This window comes from Chiloscyllium plagiosum, unplaced genomic scaffold (assembly GCF_037043375.1).
Source record: "Chiloscyllium plagiosum isolate Xiang-an unplaced genomic scaffold, Cpla_swu_hap1 HiC_scaffold_2, whole genome shotgun sequence".
Classification (NCBI taxonomy): Eukaryota; Metazoa; Chordata; class Chondrichthyes; order Orectolobiformes; family Hemiscylliidae; genus Chiloscyllium; species Chiloscyllium plagiosum.
The window spans coordinates 11,956,711-11,981,824 of NW_028270140.1; the positions used below are offsets into that span (position 1 = coordinate 11,956,711).

At 42.8% G+C, this 25,114-nt stretch overlaps 1 protein-coding gene across 7 annotated transcripts in view; it reads right to left on the bottom strand.

Annotated features, from left to right (window-relative positions):
* Positions 1 to 1,129: 1,129 nt before the first annotated feature.
* Positions 1,130 to 25,114, bottom strand: part of dennd4c (DENN/MADD domain containing 4C) — a 152,962-nt gene continuing 128,977 nt past the window's right edge. For 5 of the 7 annotated variants that reach the window (XM_043719121.2, XM_043719156.2, XM_043719115.2 and 2 more), the window contains 10 exons: positions 23,277 to 23,460; positions 22,069 to 22,178; positions 19,676 to 19,851; positions 18,989 to 19,165; positions 17,834 to 18,014; positions 11,208 to 11,459; positions 9,059 to 9,176; positions 7,369 to 7,522; positions 6,992 to 7,056; positions 1,130 to 2,370 (listed from right to left, as the gene is read on the bottom strand). In XM_043719121.2, the coding sequence (XP_043575056.2) occupies positions 2,234 to 2,370; positions 6,992 to 7,056; positions 7,369 to 7,522; positions 9,059 to 9,176; positions 11,208 to 11,459; positions 17,834 to 18,014; positions 18,989 to 19,165; positions 19,676 to 19,851; positions 22,069 to 22,178; positions 23,277 to 23,460 (1,554 nt within the window). In that variant the 3' untranslated portion in view covers positions 1,130 to 2,233. The remainder of the gene's footprint in view (positions 2,371 to 6,991; positions 7,057 to 7,368; positions 7,523 to 9,058; positions 9,177 to 11,207; positions 11,460 to 17,833; positions 18,015 to 18,988; positions 19,166 to 19,675; positions 19,852 to 22,068; positions 22,179 to 23,276; positions 23,461 to 25,114) is intronic. The other 2 variants (XM_043719146.2, XM_087994587.1) reach the window with 1 other exon arrangement.

Sequence of the window (25,114 nt, forward strand, 5' to 3'; positions counted from 1 at the left end):
TTTGCACATTCTCCCCACATCTGCTTGGGTTTTCTCAGAGTGCTCTGGTTTCCTCCCACAGTCCAAAGATGTGCAGGTCAGGTGAATTGCTCACGCTAAATTGCCCATAGTGCTAGGTGCATTAGTCAGAGGGAAATGGGTCTGGGTGGGTTACTCCTTGGAGGGTCAGCGTGGACTTGTTGGGCCAAAGTGCCTGCAAGGAATCTAATCTAATCTAGACAGCATAGGTTTAGGGCGAGAGGGCAAAGATATAAAAGAGTCGCAAGGGACAGTGTTTTCACACAGAGTGGTGCATGTATGGAATGAGCTGACAAAGAAAGTGGTGGAAGCTGGTAGAATTACTGCATTTGAAAGGTATCTGGATGGGCATATGAATAGGAAGGGTTTAAGAGGGATATTGGCCAAGAGCTGGCAAATGGGACTAGATAAATTTAGGAGATCTGATTGGCATGGATAAGTTGGACCAAAGGGTCTGTTTCAGTGTTGTACATCTCTCGGACTCAAAACAATAACTTATGTCTCTACAGCTTTCAGACCTGCTGAGTTACTCTCGCAGTTTGAGTATCATGTACAGTACCTAGTGCTGAGTCAGGCTAGAACCTATGGAAGTGTATTGTCTACCATTAATCAGTAGTGAGGCCCTTACAAAGCAAGATTGGTGATAGTCTATTTGCAACTTTCTGCTGGTATTAAATGTTAGCAAATAACCGTCACTGAATCACACTGTCAGAGGTGCAGGAAGTGTCACCTGCAGTTGAGTGAATGGAGTATAAAAACAGGGAATACTTGATAAAATTATACAAGACAGTACTAGACCTCACCTGGAATACTGTGATTGGTTTTGGACCCCTTATCGAAGCAAGACATACTAGCATTGGAGACAGTCCAGACAAGGTCACTCAGCTGACCTCAGTTACAGAGGGTTAGTCCAAGGAGCAGGAGGTAGATTTACAGAAAAAGAAAGTGCCAAATGAATATGGGGTGAACTAACTGATGACTGATGTTTTTGTAAGGATGGAAGGTATAGCTACGTGAAGAGGGCTCATCGACGCATGGCAGTAAATACAGGCTTTTTACGTTACTCTTGCATCCAGCGAATGAAGTTAAAAACTGTATTTTTCAAAAGTCGCAAGTTTGTATAACTATCCTTTATTGAAACAATTTTAATATGTTCACATACATTATATTTAGAGAATTATAGGAAATCATATAACTGTGTAGCTGTACAAGATTTGAACCATAGATGCAATCTGCCTTTTTAGAAGTGTTAAAATATAAAATCAATTATTTTACAACTCAATATGGTAAAGTCTTTAATACAGGATTACATATAGATATCAGTCCAAAAGCTGTGTCCTTCAAAAGTATTTGTACTGCCACAATTTACCAGTGCTTTGCCTGGTGTTTCAGTTTGTTTTCATTCTACTACATCCTGGAAAACAACCTGTCAGTAATATTCATCCATTTTTCTTTAAATAAAATTATTCTTGTTTACACCAGAGAGAAATAGGGAGGGGAGATCACTAATAGTGCTTCTACTCTCAAATATCTCAGCATACTATTACAGCATCCCTTTATATGTGCAGCAATAAAGAACTGCAGATATCAGGCAGGGTTTTGTCACCAATTACACATAAAGCATCAGTTGAGTACAGTACAGAGAAACATCAATCTGGCTTCCCAAATACTTCCCAACTCCCCTTTCAACCACCCTAATATGACCTGATTGATTTGTGAGTATTTTATGCCTCAGGGACACAGACAACTCAATTAAACAAGAATGATCCCCTAGTTTAATTATCGCATCGCTAATGATTTCATTCTGAATTGTAGAATTTCAGCACTTCATTTACACAAAGAAATAATTCAAAATTTAAAATCCAGTCATTGATACTAAAAAATACAATGGTCGGAACCATTCTTTGTGATATTTGTACAAAACACTGCACTACTAGACAACTGACAGTAAATGGCAGATCTGCCTTAAGACATATAGTGTTTAGCAGTTACATTTTATTAAGATTCCCTTCCATAGAGGTTTGAAACCGTGAACAGCTTTGTTTTCATTATTCACAATGCAACAACAACTCAAATTGTGCAGTTACATCTCCACATACATTAACATCTTAATTTTAATCATCGCGGCATATGTGCTTAGCTTGAAGATTGTACATTCATACTTTGGACGTAAATCATAGTGGTTCAACTCCAGAGTAATATTGCAGTTTCTTGTTTAGATGAAGGGAGGCTCAAAACATTTCCGGCACCATTCTATTTTGGTGCAGGGTGGTGAATCGATTGGCAGGGCCACCTTCACTTGTTCTTCTGTCAAGCGCTCGTAAGCTGCTCTGTATTCTCTATCAAAAGCATCTGAAATCACAAGTATCGAACAGCCATATCGTTAATTTACAACTTGCATTTTCAAATTTGTACTCCTCTGCAGACCAGCAATCAACAGGACAGACAGAACAGTGTAGGAGGACACTCAGCCCATTACATTCCCACTTGTTCTCTGTCCTTAATGCTAACACCATTTCCACAACCAGCCCCCAGACCACCTCACACTTGAATGAATGGCATTAATTTGTGCCCTGTGTTCCTACAACCTCAATTAGGAGAAACATCTTACCTACTTCCACCCTGTCTATCCCTTTTAAGTATTTTACAAGTTTTAATTAATGCAGCTCTCATTCTTCAAAACTCTAGAGAACACAGATTTCTCTTCATTGTCCTGCTATCTGTTGAGGTGAAGGCAATAGGTCTGTAGTTTACTGTTATCTTTAATACATCCATACCAACTCTTATTTTGCCAGTACATACTTCGCGAAATGCCTGTTCTTAGGAATGCATTCATCAAAAGCAATACTTTCTCTATAGATTAGGTCATTTGGCCCATCATGTTCATGTTGGCTCTCTACAAGAGCAAAGTCAGCTTGTCCACTCCCCAGCCCTTCTCCTGTAGTCCTGCAAATTCTCTTTTTTAGGTTGCGAACCCAATTCTATCTCTAAAGCCATCATCAAAAATGCTTTTACCACCCTGGTCAGGTAGTGCATTCTGGACCCTAACACTCACATGTAATTAATTTCTCATGTTGTCATAATTCTTCTGCCAAACGTATTTACATCAGTGCCTTTTGGTACTCCACGTCCTTAGGCCAAGTTCCCATATTCCCTTTTAACTTCATTCTCAATTAGCCTGCCACGTTCAATGATTGTGAACTTTAAACCCCAGGTTCTTACACGTTTTTAGAATCGTATTTTGCTGCTCCACACTCTTCCAACCAAAATACATCCCTTCACAATTCTCTGCATTAAATTCTTCATATGTCACACTATTTCACCAGCCAATGTCCTCTTGAAGTTCACAACTATCCTCCTCATCGTTCTATTGTCAGAACTATCATTCTATAATTTGATAAATCTGTCCATCCTACTCTAACGAGTTCCGGATGAGGTTTCGAATTCTAATAACTGCATTGACATCAGTGCATGGAGTGGGAAAATATGAATCATTGAACCCCTACAGTACAGGAAGAGGCCATTCGGCCCAGAGTCTGCACCGACCCTCCGAAGAGCATCCCATTCAAACCCAACCACCAGACCCTATCCACGTAACCTTGCATTTCCTATGGCTAATCCTACTTGCGGAGCGATTCAGGGAGCACCTCTGGGCCACCCGGACGAACCAACCCAACCAACCTGTGGCACAGCATTTCAACTCCCCCTCCCACTCCACCGAGGATATGCAGGTCATTGGACTCATCCACCGCCAAACCACAACAACCCGACGGTCGGAGGAGGAGCGTCTTATCTTCCGACTGGGAACCCTCCAACCGCAGGGGATGAACTTGGACTTCACCAGTTTCTTCATCCCCCCTCCCCCCACCTTGTCTCAGCCGGATCCTTCCAGCCCGGCACCGCCTTCCTGACCTGCAGTCTTCTTCTTGACCTCTCCGCCTCCACCCTACTCCGACCTATCACCCTCACCTTGACCTCTTTCCACCTATCACATTTCCAACTCCCCTCCTCCAAGTCCCTCCTCCCTACCTTTTATCTTCTCCTGCTGAACACTCTCTGCTCATTCCTGAAGAAGGGCCTGTGCCCGAAACGTCGAATCTCCTGTTCCCTGGATGCTGCCTGACCTGCTGTGCTGTTCCAGCAATAAAGTTTCAACTTTGATCTCCAGCATCTGCAGACCTCACTTTCTCCTATGGCTAATCCACCTAGCCTGCACACCCCTGGACTCTACAGGGCAATTTAGCATGGCCAATCCACCTAACTTGCAAATCTTTGAACTTTGGGAGGAAACCAAAACACCCAGGAGAAACCCTCGCAGACATGGGAAGAACGTGCAAACTCCACACAGAGATACCCTCAAATCCGGATCCCTGGCGCTGTAAGACAGCAGTGCTAACCACTGAGCTACCTGCAACCCACTCTGCCCCATTTGATTTAATTTATTGTCACATGTACTGAGATACAGTACAAAGTATTGTTTTACATGTTAACCAGGCAAATCATACCTACACACAAATAAGGGGCCTCCCAGTCAAGATGGTGTTAGAAAAGCATTTCTTCTCACAGAGGATTGTTGGTGTTTGGAATTCTCCTCCACAGGAGAGCAGTGGAAGCTGGATTTATTGAATATAGTCAAGGCTGATGGATTTTTGACAGAGATTCAAGGGTTACAGGACCAGAGGCAGAAAAATGAGGTTAAGGCCACTCTCAAATCAGCCACGATCTTAATAAACAGAAAAGCAGGCTCAACATGCTCAACATTCCTACTCCAATTTCTTACCATTTGTGAAAGGTCAAACAAGTCCTCTATAGGAAAGTTGGTCAGCAGCAGAGCTGCAAAACATAGGTCCATGCGCTGTAGTGGGGAGGTGGGTGGTTGTATCAGACAGTTGGCATTCAACTCCTGCTAGGCTGAGATCAGAAGGCTATCATTCTTTCTCTCAGTATTTAATAGCAAGGTTAAGGTTAGATCTGAATGAACTTACTTGTTTTCGGTTTACTTTTCTTGTGATAGATTATCAATTAATATTTACCATAAGAAAACTTATTCCCACAAGTACCCTGACTACATTCCTTCATGTGATATTATCTTTTCCATTGTTCCCGTTTCTCAGTCTCCATTACGTGTTCAAACAATTCAACCCTTTATACTAGTACTTTTGTCGTGGTTTCATAGAAGCCCTGCAGTTCGGAAAGAGGTCATTCAGGCCATCGAGTCTGCACTGACCCTCTGAAGAGCATCCAGTCTCCCAGCCGATCCCTGTAACCCTGTATTTCCCATGGCTAATCCACTTAAACTTCACATTCCTCGACACTATGGGGCAATTTAGCAAGGCCAATCCACCTAATCTCTTATGTGGGACTTTATCAAAAGGCATTTGAAAGTCCAAATAAATCACATCCACTGGCTCCCTGTTGTCAACTCTACTAGTTACATCCTTAAAAAATTCCAGTAGATTTGTCAAGCATAATTTTATAATCATGTGAAAATGGAGTCTAGCACTTTCCCCACCACTGGTGTCAGGCTAACTGTTCTATAATTCCCTGTTTTTTCTCCCTCTCCTTTTATTGGTTTGAAAGTATGAAAGCTTACATGCACTAGCCTCAGGTCTATTCCCCAGGATAAGGGAGTCCAAAACTAAGGGAGGGCCTAGGTTTATAGGTGAAAACAATGACTGCAGGTGCTGGAAACCAGATTCTGGAGTAGAGTGGTGCTGGAAATGTACAGCAGTTCAGGCAGCATCCGAGGAGCAGGAAAATCAACGTTTCGGGCAAAAGCCCTTCATTAGGAATACAGGCAGAGTGCCTGAAGGGTGGAGAGATAAATGAAAGGAGGGTGGGGGTGGAGAGAAAGTAGCACAGAGTACAATGGGTGAACAGGAGTGGGATGAAAGTGATAGGTCAGAGAGGAGGGTGGAGTGGATAGGTGGAAAAGAAGATAGGCAGGTAGGACAAGTCATGGGGACGGTGCTGAGCTGGAAGTTTGGAACTAGGGTGAGGTGGGGGGGGGGGGGGGGGGGGGGAAGGGGAAATGAGGAAACTGGTGAAGTCCACATTGATGCCCTGGGGTTGAAGTGTTCCGAGGCGGAAGATGAGGCGTTCTTCCTGCAGGCGTCGGGTGGTAAGGGAGCGACGGTCAAGGAGGCCCAGGACCTCCATGTCCTCAGCTGAGTGGGAGGGGGAGTTGAAACGTTGGGCCACAGGGCAGAGGAGTTGATCGGTGCGGATGTCCCAGAGATGTTTCCCTAAAGCGCTCTGCTAGGAGTCGTCCAGTCTCCCCAATGTAGAGGAGACTGCATCGGGAGCAACGGACACAATAAATGATATTGGTGGATGTGCAGGTAAAACTTTGATGGATGTGGAAGGGCTCCTTTAGGGCCTTGGATGGAGGTGTGGACACAGGTTTTGCAATTCCTGCGGTGGCAGGAGGGAGGGTGGGTTGTTGGGGGGTGGGGCGTGGACCTGACCAGGTAGTCACGGAGGGAACGGTCTTGGCGGAAAGAGATGGGGAGGGAAATATATCCCTGGTGGTAGGGTCCGTTTGGAGGTGGCGGAAATGTCAGACCTGGGTTCAATTCCAGCCTTGGGCAACTGTCTGCATGGAGTTTGCACAGTCTCCCTGTGTCTGCGTGGGTTTCCTCCGGGCGCTCCGGTTTCCTCCCACAATCCAAAATTGTGCGGTTCAGGTGAATTGGCCATGCTAAATTGCCCGTACTGTTAGGTGCATTAGTCAGGGAGTAGGTGAATGAGTCTGGGTGAGTTACTCTTCGGAGGGTCAGTATGGACTTGTTGGACCAAAGGGCCTGTTTCCGCACTGCAGGGAATCTAACCTAATCATCAAATGTTTATCAGCTACACATTATATCATGCTTTTGGAATGAAATTTTAAAATGAAAAATTGTGCAGAAAGACATTTCCAGAAGGCTGAAAGGTACAAATCTGAAAATATTTCCTACATTCAGGCCTTACTCACCAATATCAATATTCTCTCTTCCAAGGGCCACCAGAGAAAGGAAAAGAATTTCCCTGTACATACTCCTGTACAGAAAGAAAATCATTCTAATGACTGTTGAATTACTAATGAATCAAAATCTGTCAAGATATATAGACTTAACTATAGACAACAGAAACGATTATGATCTGAACCAATGTCTCTAACCAGCACTGATTTACAGACATTAAAATCTATAAATAGATCAGCAGCAACGCAATACAGAGAGTAGTATAACATCTGTACCTGAATTCAGTCATAGGTGAAGATTCCCTATCAGCATCAAAAACATGCTTATGGCAGAGACTAATAATGCTTTCAGCATTTACATATTGCAGAGGGTCCTGAAAATTTCTGACCTTTGTCTCTTGATTTCAGGGTGTTTGCTGGACTCTTTGAGGATTAGGCACATCGGTCCAAACACATCATTGGTCTGGATACTTCTCACAATTATATGCAGGGAACTCTTCTCCACCTGACTATCTGGAGTTAATCCACCAAGCAAATCTTTGTCTGGGAATAAAGATGATTAATTTGATATTTTGCATATAAAAGCATTCACTCGTGACAATTTAGTCAGTTGTTTTATAATCATGCAGTTCACATTCACAAACAAAACTATAAAATAGCATGCCTTTTTTAGAATCAGAACTGGAATCCCTACAGTGTGGAAACAGGCCCTTCAGCCCAACAAGTCCACACTGACCCTCTGAACAGAAACCCACCCAGACCCATTCCCCTACCCTATTATCCTAGATTTACCCCTGACTAATGCATCTAACCTACACATCCCTGAACACTATGGGCAATTTAGCATGGCTAATTCACTGAACCTGCACATCTTTGGATTGTGGGAGGAAACCCACGCAGACATGGGGAGAATGTGCAAACTCCACACAGACAGTTGCCAGAGGCCGGAATCGAACCTGGGTCCCTGGTGCTGCGAGGCAGCAGTGCTAACCATTGCTGCCTCTTGTAAACGTATTGGAATGCACAGAGAAACTGAGAGCAGAAATAATAGGAGTTAATCACAGCAATCCAACAGACACTGAACTCCATTTGTCAGAGACAGAGATCCATACTGGATTGTGAAAGTGACCTGATAATTTGAGAAAACAGACTATATTCTAGACAGAGACTGTGACAAGTAAAAGTTTTTAAAAATCAGCTCTCTTACTTTAGAATGAAACCATATTGTCGTGTTCAGTGAACAAGCTATAATTTTTGCAGCATATACCATGATAAACTTTCTTCAAGTATAGGGCTTCCATTAACTTAAACTTTGCACAATTGTTAATTTATTTGGTACAGAGGCGATTACAATGTATTTCCCAGTGTTCACAGCTCCTTGCTGAACATGTTCCTGTTTGTAATCCAACTCTCAATGACACATTTGAACATACAAGTCTTTTGAAAAAAATGCATTCGCAGGATGTGGGTATCTCTGGCCAAGCCAGTATTTATTGCTCATCCCCAATTGCCCAGAGGGCAGTTAAGAGGGAACCACATTGCAGTAGCTTGGACTCACATATAGGCTAGACTGGGTAAGAACAGCAGTTTCTTTCCCGAAAGGACATTAGTGAATCAGATGAGTTCTGACAATTAATGACAGTTTCATGGTCATCTTTAGATTCAATTGCGAATTTTTATCAAATTCAAATTCCACCAACTGCCATGGTGGGATTCTAACCTAGGTCCCTAGATTCTTGGCTGGATTTCTGAATTAATAGTGAAATAAGTCTGGGTTTTGATCCAACCAGTAACAGCTAAAATTAATTTGGTCAAGTTGAACTTTGATTACAATGTACTTACCGGACCTGGGCTTGTACTGGTTAACACAGGCAGGTGGCAGTGATAAAGAAAGTCCCTTGTACATCAATTCAAAATTAGCTACCTTATTTTGAAGCTGGTTTGACAGAATTATATCTACTGGTGCTGCATTGATATTTCACAGTTAGGCTAACTAAGTCCAAAAATAATAATAAGATACCAAGTGAATAGAAAAGTATAAAAAAAATCTGTTCCATGCAGTCCATCTCAGCCACTTACTCCGGTTTCTCCAACGTATATACATTGGATCACCAGGCTCTTGATGAAGATTAATGTTATCCCAGAGTAGCTGGATGTAAACCAGTTTGCTGTCCTGTGAAAGATTTGACTGAGACATCTAGGAGGGAAAAAAGGTAGATTATTTGAGAACCATGTTTCTTTAAATTCATAAACTGTAAATGAGAAAACATCAGTTTCTACTGACTTCAATTAACGAGAGAATATTGATGTTTCTATTTTATTCATTGACTGGATTTTGGGGCTCACTGGCCAGACCAGCATTAATTGCCCATCCCAAAAGGCCCAAAGGGCATTTCAGAGACAGCCACATTACTTGTGGTGTCTGGAGTCACATGGAGACCAGACCAGGTAAGGATGGCAGATTTCTTTTCTTAAAGGACATGACCGATGAGTTTTTCTGATCATCAACAACCATTGTGGTACAAAGTTTTCTTACAATCATTCAATCAGATTATGCAAGCATAATTAATAGGGGACAGAACCAATGTTCAGGCCATCTTAGAGCACAACTGTAGCAAACTCTCAGACTTGTTGTGCAACACGACAGCTTGCCATGGTGGCACATACAGTTCGTACATAGAGAGTGTTACTTTGCATTTAACCACACTATTTTCAATATGGACAGTGCCCATAAATGAACATGTTGCATTCTCTTACTTGAAAAACCTTGAAAATAAATGGTTACTAACAACACTTAAAACAGTTTTGAACTACACAAATTTAAGGATACTGTGGAACATAAATGAACTGGCATAGACTTAGTGCCATTAGGAGTAAGCTTTGCACTCAGGGCTACCTGGTATGCACAATATAGCCTGATACAAAGTTTAAGCAATTGAGTTAACATTCAAATTTTAACTAATGTTGCTGTAGCAATTTTGAATCCCTCCATCAAATAAATTGTGTGAAGAGCATTTATTTTCAAATCTATAGATTCACAAAATACAAATTGGATTAAACAGCATCTAAGAAACACAAGCACAAATAACAGGCAAATTACCTGGGCCTTATGGGCTTCCATGCTAGAAATGAAGCATTGAAAAGGATGGAAACTCCAAGTGCACATACTAGAGTGTGGGGAATTAATTAGTATTCAAAAAGTTAAAACATCCTTGATTGCCCCTCATGATTACTGTAATGCTCTGTCTGAGATGAAAACAGTCAAGCTGAAGAAACCAGCACTACCGCTCTTCAACTGCGACTTCGAGATTACTTCAGTGTTTTTCTGAATTTCCCAAATTTAGATGAGATTAGATTAGATTCCCTACAGTGTATAAACAAGTCCTTCGGTCCAACAAGTCCACATCAACCCGGCGAAGAGTAATTCACCCAGACCCATTTCCCTCTGACTAATGCACCTAACACTATGGGCAATTTAGCATGGCCAATTCACCTGGCCTGCATATCTTTAGACTGAGGGAGGAAACCGGAGCACCCGGAGGAAACTCAGACACGGGCAGAATGTGCAAACTCCACACAAACAGTCGCCTGAGGCCGGAATCGAGCCTGGGACCCTGATGCTGTGAGGCAGCTGTGCTAACCACTGAGCCACCCCGAAGGAATTTCGATTATTATAGGTGCCCCATAGGAGCAGTAAACACTGCATCCAACTTATTGAAACATTCCATAAGACTTTTCCTTTAACTATCATGATATCCTAAGGAATAATCTTAGTAGCTCTTTAATTAATCAAATTTACAATACATACGCAAGTGATGCTTATGTTAAACAAGGTGCCAAAAGTGCACAAAGACTAACATTCATGAGACTTGATTTGGTAAGCTGACAAATTGTGGTCAACATATAGTTTATGAAAGTTACCTCAAAAATTTGATTTAACATTATTACTGTCATATGTACCGAGATACAGTGAAAAGTATAGTTTTGCGTGCGAACCAGACAAATGATAGCTTTCGTAAGTACATCAGGGTAATAGAACAGAATGCAGAATTTAATGTTAAAGTTTCAGAGATGTTACAGAGCAAGATTAACGCTAACATACAAGAGGTCCTTTCATAAGTTTGATAACAGCGAAGCAGCTGTCCTCAAATCTGTTGGTATGGGTTTTCAAGCTTTTGTATCATCTTCTAACATTATAGACCATTTCATTTTACAATCTCCAACATACCTGCATGCCTTTATTGCAATGTTCGGAAGTAAGGATGAGACCTGGCAGGTTGCTTGGCAAATCCAGCCTTCTGAAATACCAAACAAGGTTCCAAAAAATGATTGGGTGCTGGTTGATGAACTTCGAGCTGTGAACCACCTGATCTCCCTCATTCTCCAACAGAGACTCCAGCTCCTTACGCAGGACTAACGGACTCAGATATGGGACGGACACAGGCTTCGGATTCGGCCTGCTTTTAAGGCCCACGGAGTCCTGATGAACATATACAAAATGGTGTCCAGTGAATTCATATATTAATTTAAAACATTAATCAGAAACTTTTACAGTTGAGTCATTTTCTAAAGAAAAACATATATGGAAACTGGTTTCAGGAATCCTTAGAATGAGTTCCCTAAAAGTCGGAGAGGAAGAGGATCAAGGTGGCACAAGGTGGCAGACTGCACAATTGAATCAAAACCAAACCCATGCTTGTCAGAAGACCTCATAAACCAGTATATGAGCAAGTCAAGTCTCAATCTTCCAGGAAACAGTTAATCAAATCAGGCTTATCCAAAACTCTGCTGCTTATACACTAACCTCCATCAAAATCTTTTCAACCAATCTTGGGCTTATTGACTTATAATGGTTCCTGGCCCAGAAAAACATACTTTTCAAAATTCTCAACATGATTTTCAAATCCTTTCAAGGGTTTGCTTCTCCCCAACTCACCTTTCAGTCATACAATCAATGTCCCTTCTAAGCTGCCCTGGATAAAGAAGAGGGGAGGGAGGGAAAGTAACAGAAAGAGAGAGAAAAGAGAAAGGGGTGGTGTGTCTGTGTGTGGTGGAGGGGGGGGAGGGGGAAATAGTTAGAGAGAAAGAAACACACACACACCGCAGGAGGAGGACGTGAGCGTGGCGGGGAAAGAAGCGAAAGAGGGAGGTGTGGAAAACTCCGTTTGTCACTTCCTCAACAAACTCAGACAAAGATGATTAATGAGGGCAAGGTGGTAGATGTTATTTATATGGACTTCAAGGCTTTTGACAAGATCACTCATGGCAGGTTGATACACAAAATAAGGTCACATGGGATCCACAGTGAGCTGCTAAGATGGATATTGACCTGACTCATAAGAGTCAGAGAGTAGCGGTGGAAGGATGTTTTTCCTGACTGGAATCTGTGTCCAGTGGTATTCCATAGGGATCAGTGCTGCAACACCTGCTGTTTCTATTACAGTCATTACTTCAGATCCGGGAAGGTTCTGTTCCCAAGAACCCCTGGAAAATAGGTTACAAATGGTGGATACATGATTTTAACCCATGGATATGTTGATTTTTGTTGTTACATATTTTCTGGCACAGGTGGGCGAATTTACGATTCATGATTTTGCAGACACACAGGATTTACTGTATAAACAAACAATGTGGAGGAGAATGTAGGTAATCGGTTTCTAAGTGTGCGGATGATCAAAGCCTAGTGGAGCAGCTGATAGTGAGTGGATTTCCAGATGATACAGCAGGATATAGATAGGAAAAGGCAGATGGAATTTCATCTGGACAAATGCAAGGTGATGAATTTTGGAAGATGCATTTTTAAGCTCCCTCTATTGCAGGAGGGAAGTATACAGTAAATGGCAAAACACTAAGATGCATTGACATACAAAGGGATCTTAGCATACAAGTCCACGATCGCCTGAAAGGTATAAATGGATACGGTCATCAAGGCAGCATGCAACATGCTTGCCTTCATCGGTCAGGGCGTAGATTATAAAAGCTGGCAAGTCATGTTGCAGCTGGGCCACACCTAGAATATTACATACAGTTCTGTCACCACAGAAGAAGCTTTGGAGAGGAGATAGATATGGTTTACCATGACGTTGCCTGGTTTGGAGGGTATTAGCTCAGAGGAGAAACTGGACAAATTTGGTTTGTTTTCACTTGAAATCGGAGGCCGAGGAACAACCTGATAGATATTTGCAAAATTATGAAGGGCATGAATAGAACAGATATAGTCAGAGTCTTCTTCCCAGGAGAAAATCATCAATTACTCAGGGGAAATATAGGTTTAAGGAAATGGAGGAAAGTTGAAAGGAAATGCGAGAAGTAAGATTTTCTTTTAAAAAGAAGTTCCTGGTCTGTGTCACCAGAGGTGATGGTGGATGCAGACAAGATAGCAATGTTTAAGAGACAGCTTCACAAACACGAATATGCAGAGAATGGAGGGATATGGACCACACATCTCTATGACTCTATGACATGGAACCAAAAGGCTATTAGTTCAGAAACACATGTTTCAGCACTGGTTTGGTTGGCCAAGGGGCCTGTTCCTGTGCTGTACTGTTCTTTGAAATAGTGCTTTGGGACATTTTACAGCCAGAGCAAGTAGATGACTCCAGCTTAATAGCTCATCCAGAGGGCAGCGGCCTCCCTCCCCCCGCCCCCGAGGGCAGCGGCCTCCCTCCCCCTCCCCGACACCGAGGGCAGCGGCCTCCCTCCCCCCGCCCCCGAGGGCAGCGACCTCCCTCCCCCTCCCCGACGCCGAGGGCAGCGACCTCCCTCCCCCTCCCCGACGCAGAGGGCAGCGGCCTCCCTCCCCCTCCCCGACGCCGAGGGCAGCGGCCTCCCTCCCCCTCCCCGACGCCGAGGGCAGCGACCTCCCTCCCCCTCCCCGACGCCGAGGGCAGCGACCTCCCTCCCCCTCCCCGACCCAGAGGGCAGCGGCCTCCCTCCCCCTCCCCGACGCCGAGGGCAGCGGCCTCCCTCCCCCTCCCCGACCCAGAGGGCAGCGGCCTCCCTCCCCCTCCCCAACACAGAGGGCAGCGGCCTCCCTCCTCCCCCCCGACGCCGAGGGCAGCGACCTCCCTCCCCCCGCCCCCGAGGGCAGCAGTCTCCCTCGCCCCGCCCCCGAGGGCAGCGGCCCCCGCCCCCTCCATGACGCCAAGGGCAGCGGCCTCCCTCCCCTTCCCCGACACAGAGGGCAGCGGCCCCCGCCCCCTCCCCAACACCGAGGGCAGCGACCGCCCTCCCCCTTCCAGACGCCGAGGGCAGCGACCTCCCCCTCCCCGAAGCCAAGGGCAGCAACCTCCCTCCCCCTCCCCGACATGGAGGGCAGCGACCTCCCTCCCCCTGACGCTGAGGGCAGCGGCCTCCCTCCCCCTCCCTGACACAGAAGGCAGCGGCCTCCCTCCCCCCCCGACGCTGAGAGCAGCGGCCTCCCTCCCCCTCCCCGACCCAGAGGGCAGCGACCTCCATCCCCCTCCCCGACGCTGAGGGCAGCGACCTCCCTCCCCCTCCTCGACACCGAGAGCAGCGGCCTCCCTTCCCCTCCCCAACACGGAGGGCAGCGACCTCCCTCCCCAACATTGCACCAGAGAATCAGCCTTTATTTTCATATCTCTATATTCAACCAGACTTTGATTTAAGCCAGTTTCATTGAAGTATGACCTACTGAGTCTTCACCAACCGTTCAAACAGCATCACACCCAGTCCCAACTCTCTTATTCCCCATAAACCCACATTTCCTATGGTTAATCCATCTAACCTGCACAACTTTGGACTTTGGAAGGAAACTGGAGCACCTGGAGAAAACCACTGAAACTCCATACAGAATCGAACAGTAGTGTCTGGTGCTGAGGCGGCAGTGCGAACCATTGTGCCACTAGGTCGCTCTCAATTTAGTTTTATTTTTTTTTTAAAAAGTTATAATGCAAAGAAAAGTAAGATCCAATGTCTCAATGCCCTACAACTGTGGCGTGACCCATATTTTTTTAGGAGAAAGCTAGACAGATCCTGAAGTTAGCGAGTTTTGAGAAGATTTTTAGCTCAGGTTGAGGTTCTGGATGCAGGTTTGTTTGGAGACCGAGAAGGTTCATTTTCAGCCGTTTCATCACCATATTAGATAACATCTTCAGTGAGCCTCCAAATGAAGCACTGGTGGTGTAACCTGCTTTCTATTTATATCTTTAGGTTTCCTTGAGTTGGTGATGTTATTTCCCTTGGTTACATCATTTCCTATGGTGATGTCATTTCCTGTTCTTTTTCTGAAGGGGTGGTAAATGGGAGCCAAGTCGATGTGCTTGTTGATAAGAGTTCTGGTTGGAATGCCATCCATCCTAGTACAAGCCAAACAGAGGCACGCACGAGAATTCCTAGAAACATGGCACTCCAACTGGAACCCTATCAACAAACACATTGACTTGGACCCCATTTACCACCCCCTGAGAAAATAAACAGGAAATGACATCACCAACTCTAGGAAACTCAAACATAAATACAAAGCAGGCTACACCACCAGTGCTTCATTTGGAGACTCACTGAAGATATTATGGTGATGAAACGCCCAAAAACGAACCTTCCAGCTCAGCAAGCAAACCTACATTCAGGTCCTGAGTGCATTTAGCTGGGAACAATAGAGAAACAGCATTAAAACAACATGTTGCAACACTCAACAGGTCTGACACCATGTTTAAATAGCAAATTACCAAGTCAAATATACTTGTCATCAGAACTAAAACAACAGGTTAGAAATCCAACACGTGGCACTTAAGCCATTAAATGGATTTTATAAACAAGCAGTTTTACAAAAGGGACATGCTGCATTCAATTAATACATTACATTTGAGTTGATCTTCCTTATTTCCTCTTGAATTCAGTTTCTTCAGCAATATTTGAACTTCCTTCATAACCTAACTCCATTTATATATACCACTTAGCAAAAGTGTGTGTTCTGGTTTAACCTCATAAATATTGAATCATGGTTCCTAGATGAAGCATCTTCCAAAAGTGTGAAGAAATTAATTAACACATTCAAATCTATTTTCCAGCCATGAAAAAAGATGTTTTTAATTCACTTGTGGGATGAGGATGTTGCTGGCAAGGCCCATTCCCAGTTGCCCTTGAGAAGGTGGTAGTGAGTTGCCTTTTTGAAGTGTTGTAGTCCACGTGCCATAGTTAACCCACAATGTCATTAGGGAGGCAATTCAAGGACCCAGTGACAATGAAGAAATGATGATACATTTCCACATCAGGATGTTGAGTTGCTTGGACACAACTTGCAGGTGGTGGTGTTCCCATGTATCTACTGCTCTTGTCCTTCTAGATGGAAGTGGTCGTGGGTTTGGAAGATACTGTCAAAGGATCTTTGGTAAATTTCTGGAGTGCATCTTGTAGATAGTGCACACTGCTGCTACTGAGCATTAGTGGTAGAGAGAGAGAATCATTGTGGATCTGGTGCCAGTCAAGCAGTCTGATTTGTCCTGGACGGTGTCAAGTTCTTGAGCGTTATTAGAGCTGCATCCACCCAGGCAAGTGGGGAGTATTCCATCACACTCCCGACTTGGGCCTTGCAGATGGCTGAAAAGCTTGGGGAGTCAGGAGGTGAGTTACTTGCTGCAGTAATCCTGGCCTCTGAGCTGCTCTTGTAGCCATTATATTCATGTGGTGAGTCCAGTTGAATTTCTTGTCAATGCTAACTGCCAGGATGTTAATTGGGGGGGGTGGGGGGCGAAGAGGGAGTGTAGAGGAGGAGGAGTAATGTCATTGAATGGCAAAGGATAGTGGTCATTGCCTGGTATGTGTGTGGTGCAAATGTTACTTGCAACTCGTCAGCCCAAGCCTGGATATTCTCCAGATTTTGGTGTAATTGAACTTGGATTACTTCAATATCTGAGGAGTCATGACTGGTGCTGAGCATTGCATAATCATTGGCAAACATTCCTACTTCTGACCTAATGATAGAGGGAAGACATTGATGAAGCAGCTGAAAGGTTTGGACCTCAAACACTGCTCTCAGGAACTCCAGCAGTGACGTTCTAGAGCTGAGTTGACTGACCTCCAACAAATCCAACAATGTGCCTAGTATGACTTTAACCAGTGAGAGCTTTCCCGATACTCACTGATTCCAGTTTTGCTAGAGCTCCTTGATGCCACTCGGTCAAATGCAGCCTTGATGTCAAGGGCTCTCAGCTCACCTCTGGAATTCATGTCTGAACCAATGTTAGAGGGGTCAGAAGCTGAGTGGCCTTGGTGGAACCCAAACTGGGCATCACTGAGCAGGTTATGGCTAAGCAGGTGCTGATGATAGCACTGGTTATGACAGCTGCCATCACTTTACTGACAATCGAAACTAGACTGTTGGCAATTAGCCAGGTTGGAATTGCTCTGCTTTTTAGGTACAGGACATGTCTGGCCAATTTTCCACATTGTCGGCTAGATGTCAGTCTTCTAGCTGTACTGGAACAGCTTGGCTAGTGGTGAAGAAAGTCCTAGAGCAAAAGTTTTCAGGACTATTGCTGGAATGTTGACAGGGCCCATAGCCTTTGCAGTATCCAGTGCTTCCAAAATGTTTCTTGATATCATGTGGAGTGAATTCAATTGGCTGAACACTGGCATTTGTATATATATTAAGTTATATACAGGCAAGATTAATTTAGTGGGCTTATCACCAAAAGCTTCTCAAGTGTCAAATGGGCATCTTACCCAATGGTTAAGTAACCTCCTACCAATTAAACTGTCCTTCAATTTGAATATTTTCAATATGTAAATTATTTCAGGAAATACTTCAAATCTATAGCTGTACCCAATCTAAAACTACTGACCAAACAATCTTTCCATTACATTAATGCACAACTGGCTTCAGTACCAACTTACCACACTTTCCTGTAGACTATTTGGAAGGCTGGTTGTTGAAATTCCATGTGCAGGCCGCTGAGATACATCCAAATTTTGCAATGGACCACCTACACTGTAACTTCGGATTAAAGATGCTGTCCGTTTCGGAAGTTCATTGTTTACATTGTCCAGCAAATCCTCAGAGTCCTTTGGTAAAACACTAGTCAAAAAAATGAGAAATAAATTAATTGCTTCTACAAAATCATAGCATCACAAATGGCCTATTCCACACTGCGGGGAATCTATAACTTTCTATGACTAAGTAGGACAATACAGGTCGTGGCCATGAGGTCGATCAATGCTTCTCTCTGGAAAATAATCCAATCAATCAGTTGTCCTTTGCTACTTTTTCCACATATCCCTGCAGTTTATTTCTTCTTATAAATACTTACTCAATTCTATCATGGAGGTTACGATTGTATCTGGTTGTAACAACCTGAGCTAACAAATGCTCTTTTCACTTCCCTGTGCCTGCCAAGTGGCAGAATTGCATAGTGACATATAAATTTTGCTTTGTTAGACATAAATACACTTCAAGTTTGTTGAAGTTCTCAAAGTACATTTTACTCCTCTTTGAAACTTGCTTTGCAAGTCGTCAGATTGTGAAAGGTTCAGCTCCAGTCCGGTCACAAATGGGATTGTACACAAGTCAGAACACAATATCAAAAAGCTATTTGTAAGTACAAGGAAAAGTCTGTATGTTGGATCTTTCGACTTAATATTAGGAACCCCTGTATGGGATCACGTGCATGAATACAAGCGTTAAGTTAGATGTTGGTAAATCATGACCCCGTCTGTAGCACAGAATTGCATTAAGCAGAATTAGAACTCCAGGTTTGTTTAAACATCTATTGGAAGCCAATCAACATGAACATATTATTAGCAAGAGTGTATGCTTTTAAAAACTCAAACTCTTAACAACAGACAAGTAATAGGACACAACATGTTATCAAAATGATAATGACATACACATGAATAAAACAAAGCTAGTCTTCCTCTGGTTTGCTAACGTTCAGCCAAGAGTTTTGCAGCTCAAGGAAGAAATAAATTTGGGAAACAAAACAGTGTGGTTAGACAACGAAACTAACAAGAAGGGAACAAAGACTATTTAACTGCTGATTACAGAAACATTACCATTTATCTTCAGAAGAGGACTCTTCCTGCGTTGATATGGGAATAGGTGAATCTGCTGAATTTACTGTATTGGATGCTGCTGGAACAGTGGCAGCTTTCTGTATGGCAGGTTCAGCTCCTGTGGTTACACTGTTACTGTGCAAACTATCGCCAGATACACTCGACTTTAAGAAAAAACTGAGGAAGATAATAATTGTAGACTTTAATTCAGATAGTAATCACAAATGCAGACAAAATATTAATAAGTCCCTTTGAAAAAGTAAGTCTGCACACCTATCAAATTGTTTCAACAATAATTAAGCAGTTTTATCTCTGTCAATATTCTCTTTGCTGGAGCATGATTCAGGTACCAAAACATGAATGGCATTTCATTTGTTAGAATAAGTACACAAGACACTTAATAGTAATATTTCTCTTAATACACAAAGAAAATAGCAGTTACCACTTTCCTCCATATATTTTCAGAACCCATACCACAGCAAATTGCTGATACCAGCTAAGCAAGGAGGAACCAGCTGAGTCAGGTGGGAGAATAAACTAAGTCAATGCCAGTCTCCTCTCCAACCGCTCTACCCTGCTGCATGTCTCAAAGAGTTTGAAAGAATATTTTATTCATGAATACAAGAATATGCAGTACCAAATATGAGAATTTATAAACTACAGCAAAAAACACAAGCAATTCAATACCTTCCAGTATCTCGCAGATCCTTAAACTCAATGTTTAGAACTGGCAAAAAAGTATTTTTACAAAACGGACAAGTGGTGTTAAGATTTGAATCATCCGCACTCCAGCCAGACATAATCTCCTCATCATAAACTAAAGCTTCACAGACACGACACTGAGAACAGCTGGACATCAATACCTTTTCAGGGAAAGAAAGAATGAAGGCGAAGTTAATCAAATGTATCCATCTTTTAGAACAAGTTACCCTGTTAGAAAAATAACAAGATATAATATAATTCTTGATTCAAATGACAAATAAAGCAAGGTGTTCCTTGCATTAACTTGGCTGCAATAAAAAAATGCAATAACAAAATATTCTGAAATATGACATGTTGGTGGGATGTGCATTTAAATTACTCTATGGAAGCAAAACTACGATTAACTTCAATTGCTTTAAGTTGGTTCAATGTTTTCATGTACTAAATTCTGTACACATTACCAAACCTGGCAGTCAGAAACACTACTGAAGACATTAGGTAATTGTGAATGGCAAGAGTTTCCTTTTCTATGCTTGAATTATTGCACTTCTCTTTAAATGAATGAAATGTAAATTACTCTTGGGTATAATTTCAACTGCAACATTCTTAGAAGTTGGTTTCATAGCAAAAAGCTTGACAGCGTAATAACATCCCACACAAAAAGGAATAAATGAGTCTGACAATCCAAAGTTGATTACTGGTGTTCATAGTGCTTAAGCTATGAGCCAGTAGGTTATCACAAAGGGTTCTCCTTCTCAACCTTTCCTTTTGCCTGTGGCATGGTGAACTTCAGGTTAAAAGCACCAACAATTGTTCTCTCCCTCATGAGAAAGCAGCCTTGTGCCCAGCAAGGTTACCTTTAACCTTTCATTGTGATGTTGGTAGACATACTGGAGATTACAAATGAAGGATCACAGTATGAGCTGCAAAGTTAAAAAACACCAACTGCTAAAATTCTTAAGAAATTCTTATTATTTGCATCTTTTCGTTTTCCTTTTTCATCACTGGGCCTAACATTTACAATCAAATATATACTCCAAAGCTGCCATACACGGTCATTTACAAAGCTGAAATATTATTTGGTTATGACGCCAGAGTGCTATTTCAGTTTTTAACTTAGAGAAAAGTACCAACTTTAGTATAATGTTGAGCCAAGTGGAAATTGAAACCTGGTGCTCTACAGGAAGCTTTCAAAAATTAGTTTAGCAACATGTAGCTGATGTGATAGAGAAAACATTGCCTCTGACCAAATTAAGAAGTTTGAGAGCAGATACCAGCTTCACAACACTTGCAAATCATAATATTCATTAATATGTTTGTTGATTACACAATATTTGCTCTCTATACCTGATTTGCATAGGTCAAACTCACCGCATCTCAATCAACTCTCAATGCAAATGTTATCATTTTTAGTGCAAAATTAGCTTAGTTCAATTGGGATTGTTCTTAATTCGGAGTCATTCAAGCACAAACCTTGAACATGGATCTCGGATGATGCTGCAGTACAGCACTGAGTGACTCCAGACACCATTTTTTCAGATGGTATGTTAAAACCATGCATTATCTTTTTTTTTCCAAAAAAAAGATGAGGTTTGGGAGTGGCTGGCTGGGCCAGTATTTATTGCCCATCCCCAGTTTCCCTTAAGATAGTTGTGAACTGCCTTTTTGAATTGCAGCAGTCCATTTGATGTAGGCAGGGCCACAATATCACTAAGAAGAGAGAATTCCAGGATTTTGACCCAGTGACAGTGAAGGAACAGTGATATACTTCCAAGTCAGATGGTGAATGGATTGGAAGGGAACCTGCAGATGGAGGTGTTACCATGTTCCAAGAGATGGTAGTTGTCACGAGTTTAGAAGCTGCTGTTTGAATATTCTTGATGAATTTCCAAGGTGTATTTTGGGAGTCTGGAGATGAGTTACTCACTGCAGAGGTTGAGCCTCTGACCTGCTTTTGCAGCCAGAGTAATTGTGTAGTTAGTTCAGTTCAGTTTCTGGTCAATGGTAACCCCTTGGACATTGATATGAGGGAAGCAGGAGTGAAATCACTGGATGTCACAGGTGATAGCAGGTTAATTCTGTCTTGATGGAAATGGTCATTGCCTGGCAGTTACATGATGTGAATGTTACTTGTGACTTGTCAACCCAACCTGGTCACTGTCCAGGTCTCACTGCAGCTGGACACGGACTGCTTCCATATCGAAGGCATCGTGAATACTGTTGGACACTGTTGACTGTGCAATCAAATCTGCCTGTAGATAGTGCGCAACTACGACTTAATACCTAATATTTCAAGAAGTTTTGTTTTTAACATTCTGGTTTGTTGTTTTAAGAATGATGTCCATAATATCTCCCAAAGAAAAAAACTATTTTCTTACCTCCATTGCACAATTCTGGAAAATACTTGATGTACTGGCACACTGGGAAGACCCACGATCTGACTTTTCAGGATCATTTTCCTTTCCTACTTTAGATGAATGTGCAGCACCTAGTTGAGTGCAACATTAAGATAAAACATAAAAATCAAAATACCCATTGATATGTAGGGGAAGGTAGCTTACATAGCATATTATTGAGGCCTTGATTTCAGTGCCAACACAGAAATGACAATGTTTGCAAAGAAAGCTACCTACTGAAATCAAGGAATCTGTGCACATATTTTGTTGGAATGAGCATCAGTTTGATTCTTTACACCAACAAGGAATTATCAGGTGCCTAAAAAAGATAGGGCATCGCACATGGGAAGACAGAAGTAATACTCTCAAACGGTAAGTCAGGAAATAAAATTCCATTCATCTCCTTTACTCTTAATGAGATTAGGAAAATAAGGTTGACGATTATCAGATCAGCCACGAGCTCACTGAATGTGAAGTAAATTCAATGGGCTGCAAGGCCTACTATTGCTCCTGTGTCTTATGGTCTTAGAGTGAGCAAAATGAATGGCTGGATTGTACACATGGGATTAACATTTTGGAAACCAAGACAGCGACATCAAATGTAGAAAAACAAATGGTCTGTAGAGTGGTGGTGGGATGGTCTGCGAGGCAGGGCGTGGAATGAAGATGGAAAGGGGATGAAAGAAATGGGTTGCTGTTTATAGAAATGCTGGGCTAATACTCAGAAGATTGAGAGGGTGTTTATTGACATAAGGTGCTTAACTGGGTAGATAGTGACAATCTCACGGGAGAAACCTGAACCAGGGGCACAGCTCAGGATAACAGGCCATCCATTTAAGACAGAGTTGAGGAGGAAGGTATTTTCTTAGAGCTGAGAAGTTTAGGAACATTTTTGTATTGATGTGACCATTTATTTTACAGAACACTACAGTCAAATTAAATTTGACTATAATTGTGTTAGTGATACATAGAGGTATCAAATATAGTCATGGGTTTGTGATGAGTAAGCTGGAAAGAAAAAGCTCAAAAATGACTCGATCAATAGTCTTAGCGATGCAGCAATTTAAAAATCTAAATTAAAAAATCCAAAATAACCAGCTTTAAAGCACAGGGTACTTAGATGGTTTACAGACAAAGCATGAATTTCAGGTTTAAAATTCAAATACAACATTCTACTAGATTTAACTAACCAGTCAGGGGCTGTTTACCAGTATCACTGCTGTTGCTGCTGCCACCAAGGCTTGTATTGCTTTGGTTAAGCCCATTTGTTGGCACTGTCATAGGCAGACCTACTCTTTCAGTTGGGCCTCCACTGCAGCTATAATCCTGAATACCAGGCGGAAAGTTGAATCCTGAATCATCAAAATGTTCATCCTGAACATGGAAAGAAGCAATTAATTCAACCAGTTGAACAGTTGTTCATTTCAAAATGGTTAGCAAAGAAATATGATACAGACATCGAGCAAGTGCTGCATTGCAGTTAACAATGGACACGTGAACTAAATATTTATTACTCAAGGAAATAGGGAAATCCCCGGCAATTACAGACCAGAAAGTCTCACGTCTGTCGTCTGCAAGGTGTTAGAAAGGATTCTGAGGGATAGGATTTATGACCATCTGGAAGAGCATGGCTTGATTAAATGCAGTCAACATGGCTTTGTGAGAAGTAGGTCATACCTCACAAACCTTATCGAGTTCTTTGAGGATGTGACTCGAAAAGTTGATGAGGGTCGAGCTGTGGATGTGGTTATATGGACTTCAGCAAGGCATTTGATAAGGTTCATGGTAGGCTCATTCAGAAGGTCAGGAGGAATGGGATATAGGGGAACTTAGCTGTCTGGATACAGGATTGGCTGGCCAACAGAAGACAGCAAGTGGTAGTAGAAGGAAAATATTCTGCCTGGAAGTCAGTGGTGAGTGGTGTTCGAGAAAGTGAGGTCTGCAGATGCTGGAGATCAGAGCTGAAAATGTGTTGCTGGAAAAGCGCAGCAGGTCAGGCAGCATCCAAGGAGCAGGAGAATCGACATTTCGGGCATGAGCCCTTCTTCAGGAGTGGTGTTCCCCAGGGCTCTGTCCTTGGGCCTCTATTGTTTGTAATTTTTACTAATGACTTGGATGAGGGGATTGAAGGATGGGTCCGCAAGCTTGCAGACAACACAAAGGTTGGAGGTGTCGTTGACAGTACAGAGGGCTGTTGTAGGGTGCAGCGGGTCACTCAGCAGGATGCAGAGATGGGCTGAGAGGTGGCAGATAGAGTTCAACCTGGATAAATGCGAGGTGATGTACTTTGGAAGGTCGAGTTTGAAAGCTGAGTACAGGATTAAGGATAGGATTCTTGGCAGTTTGGAGGAACAGAGGGATCTTGGTGTGCAGGTACATAGATCCCTTAAAATGGCCACCCAAGTGGACAGGGTTGTTAAGAAAGCATATGGTGTTTTGGCTTTCATTAACAGGGGGATTGAGTTTAAGAGTCGTGAGATCTCTTGCAGCTCAATAAAACTTTGATTAGACCGCACTTGGAATACCGCGTCCAATTCTGGTCGCCCTATTATAGGAAAGATGTGGATGCTTTGGAGAGGGTTCAGAGGAGGTTTACCAGGATGCTGCCTGGACTGGAGGGCTTATCTTATGAAGAGAAGTTGACTGAGCTCGGACTTTTTTCATTGGAGAAAAGGAGGAGGAGAGGGGACCTAATTGAGGTATACAAGATAATGAGAGGCATAGATAGAGTTGATATCCAGAGACTATTTCCCAGGGCAGAAATGGCTAACTACGAGGGGTGATAGTTTTAAGCTGGTTGGAGGAAAGTATAAAGGGGATGTCAGAGGCGGGTTCTTTACACAGAGTTGAGAGAGCATGGAATGCATTGCCAGCAGCAATTGTGGAAGCAAGGTCATTGGGGACATTTGAGAGACTGCTGGACATGCATATGGTCATAGAAATTTGAGGGTGCATACATGAGGATCAATGGTCAGCACAACATAGTGGGCTGAAGGGCCTGTTCTGTGGTGTACTGTTCTATGCTATA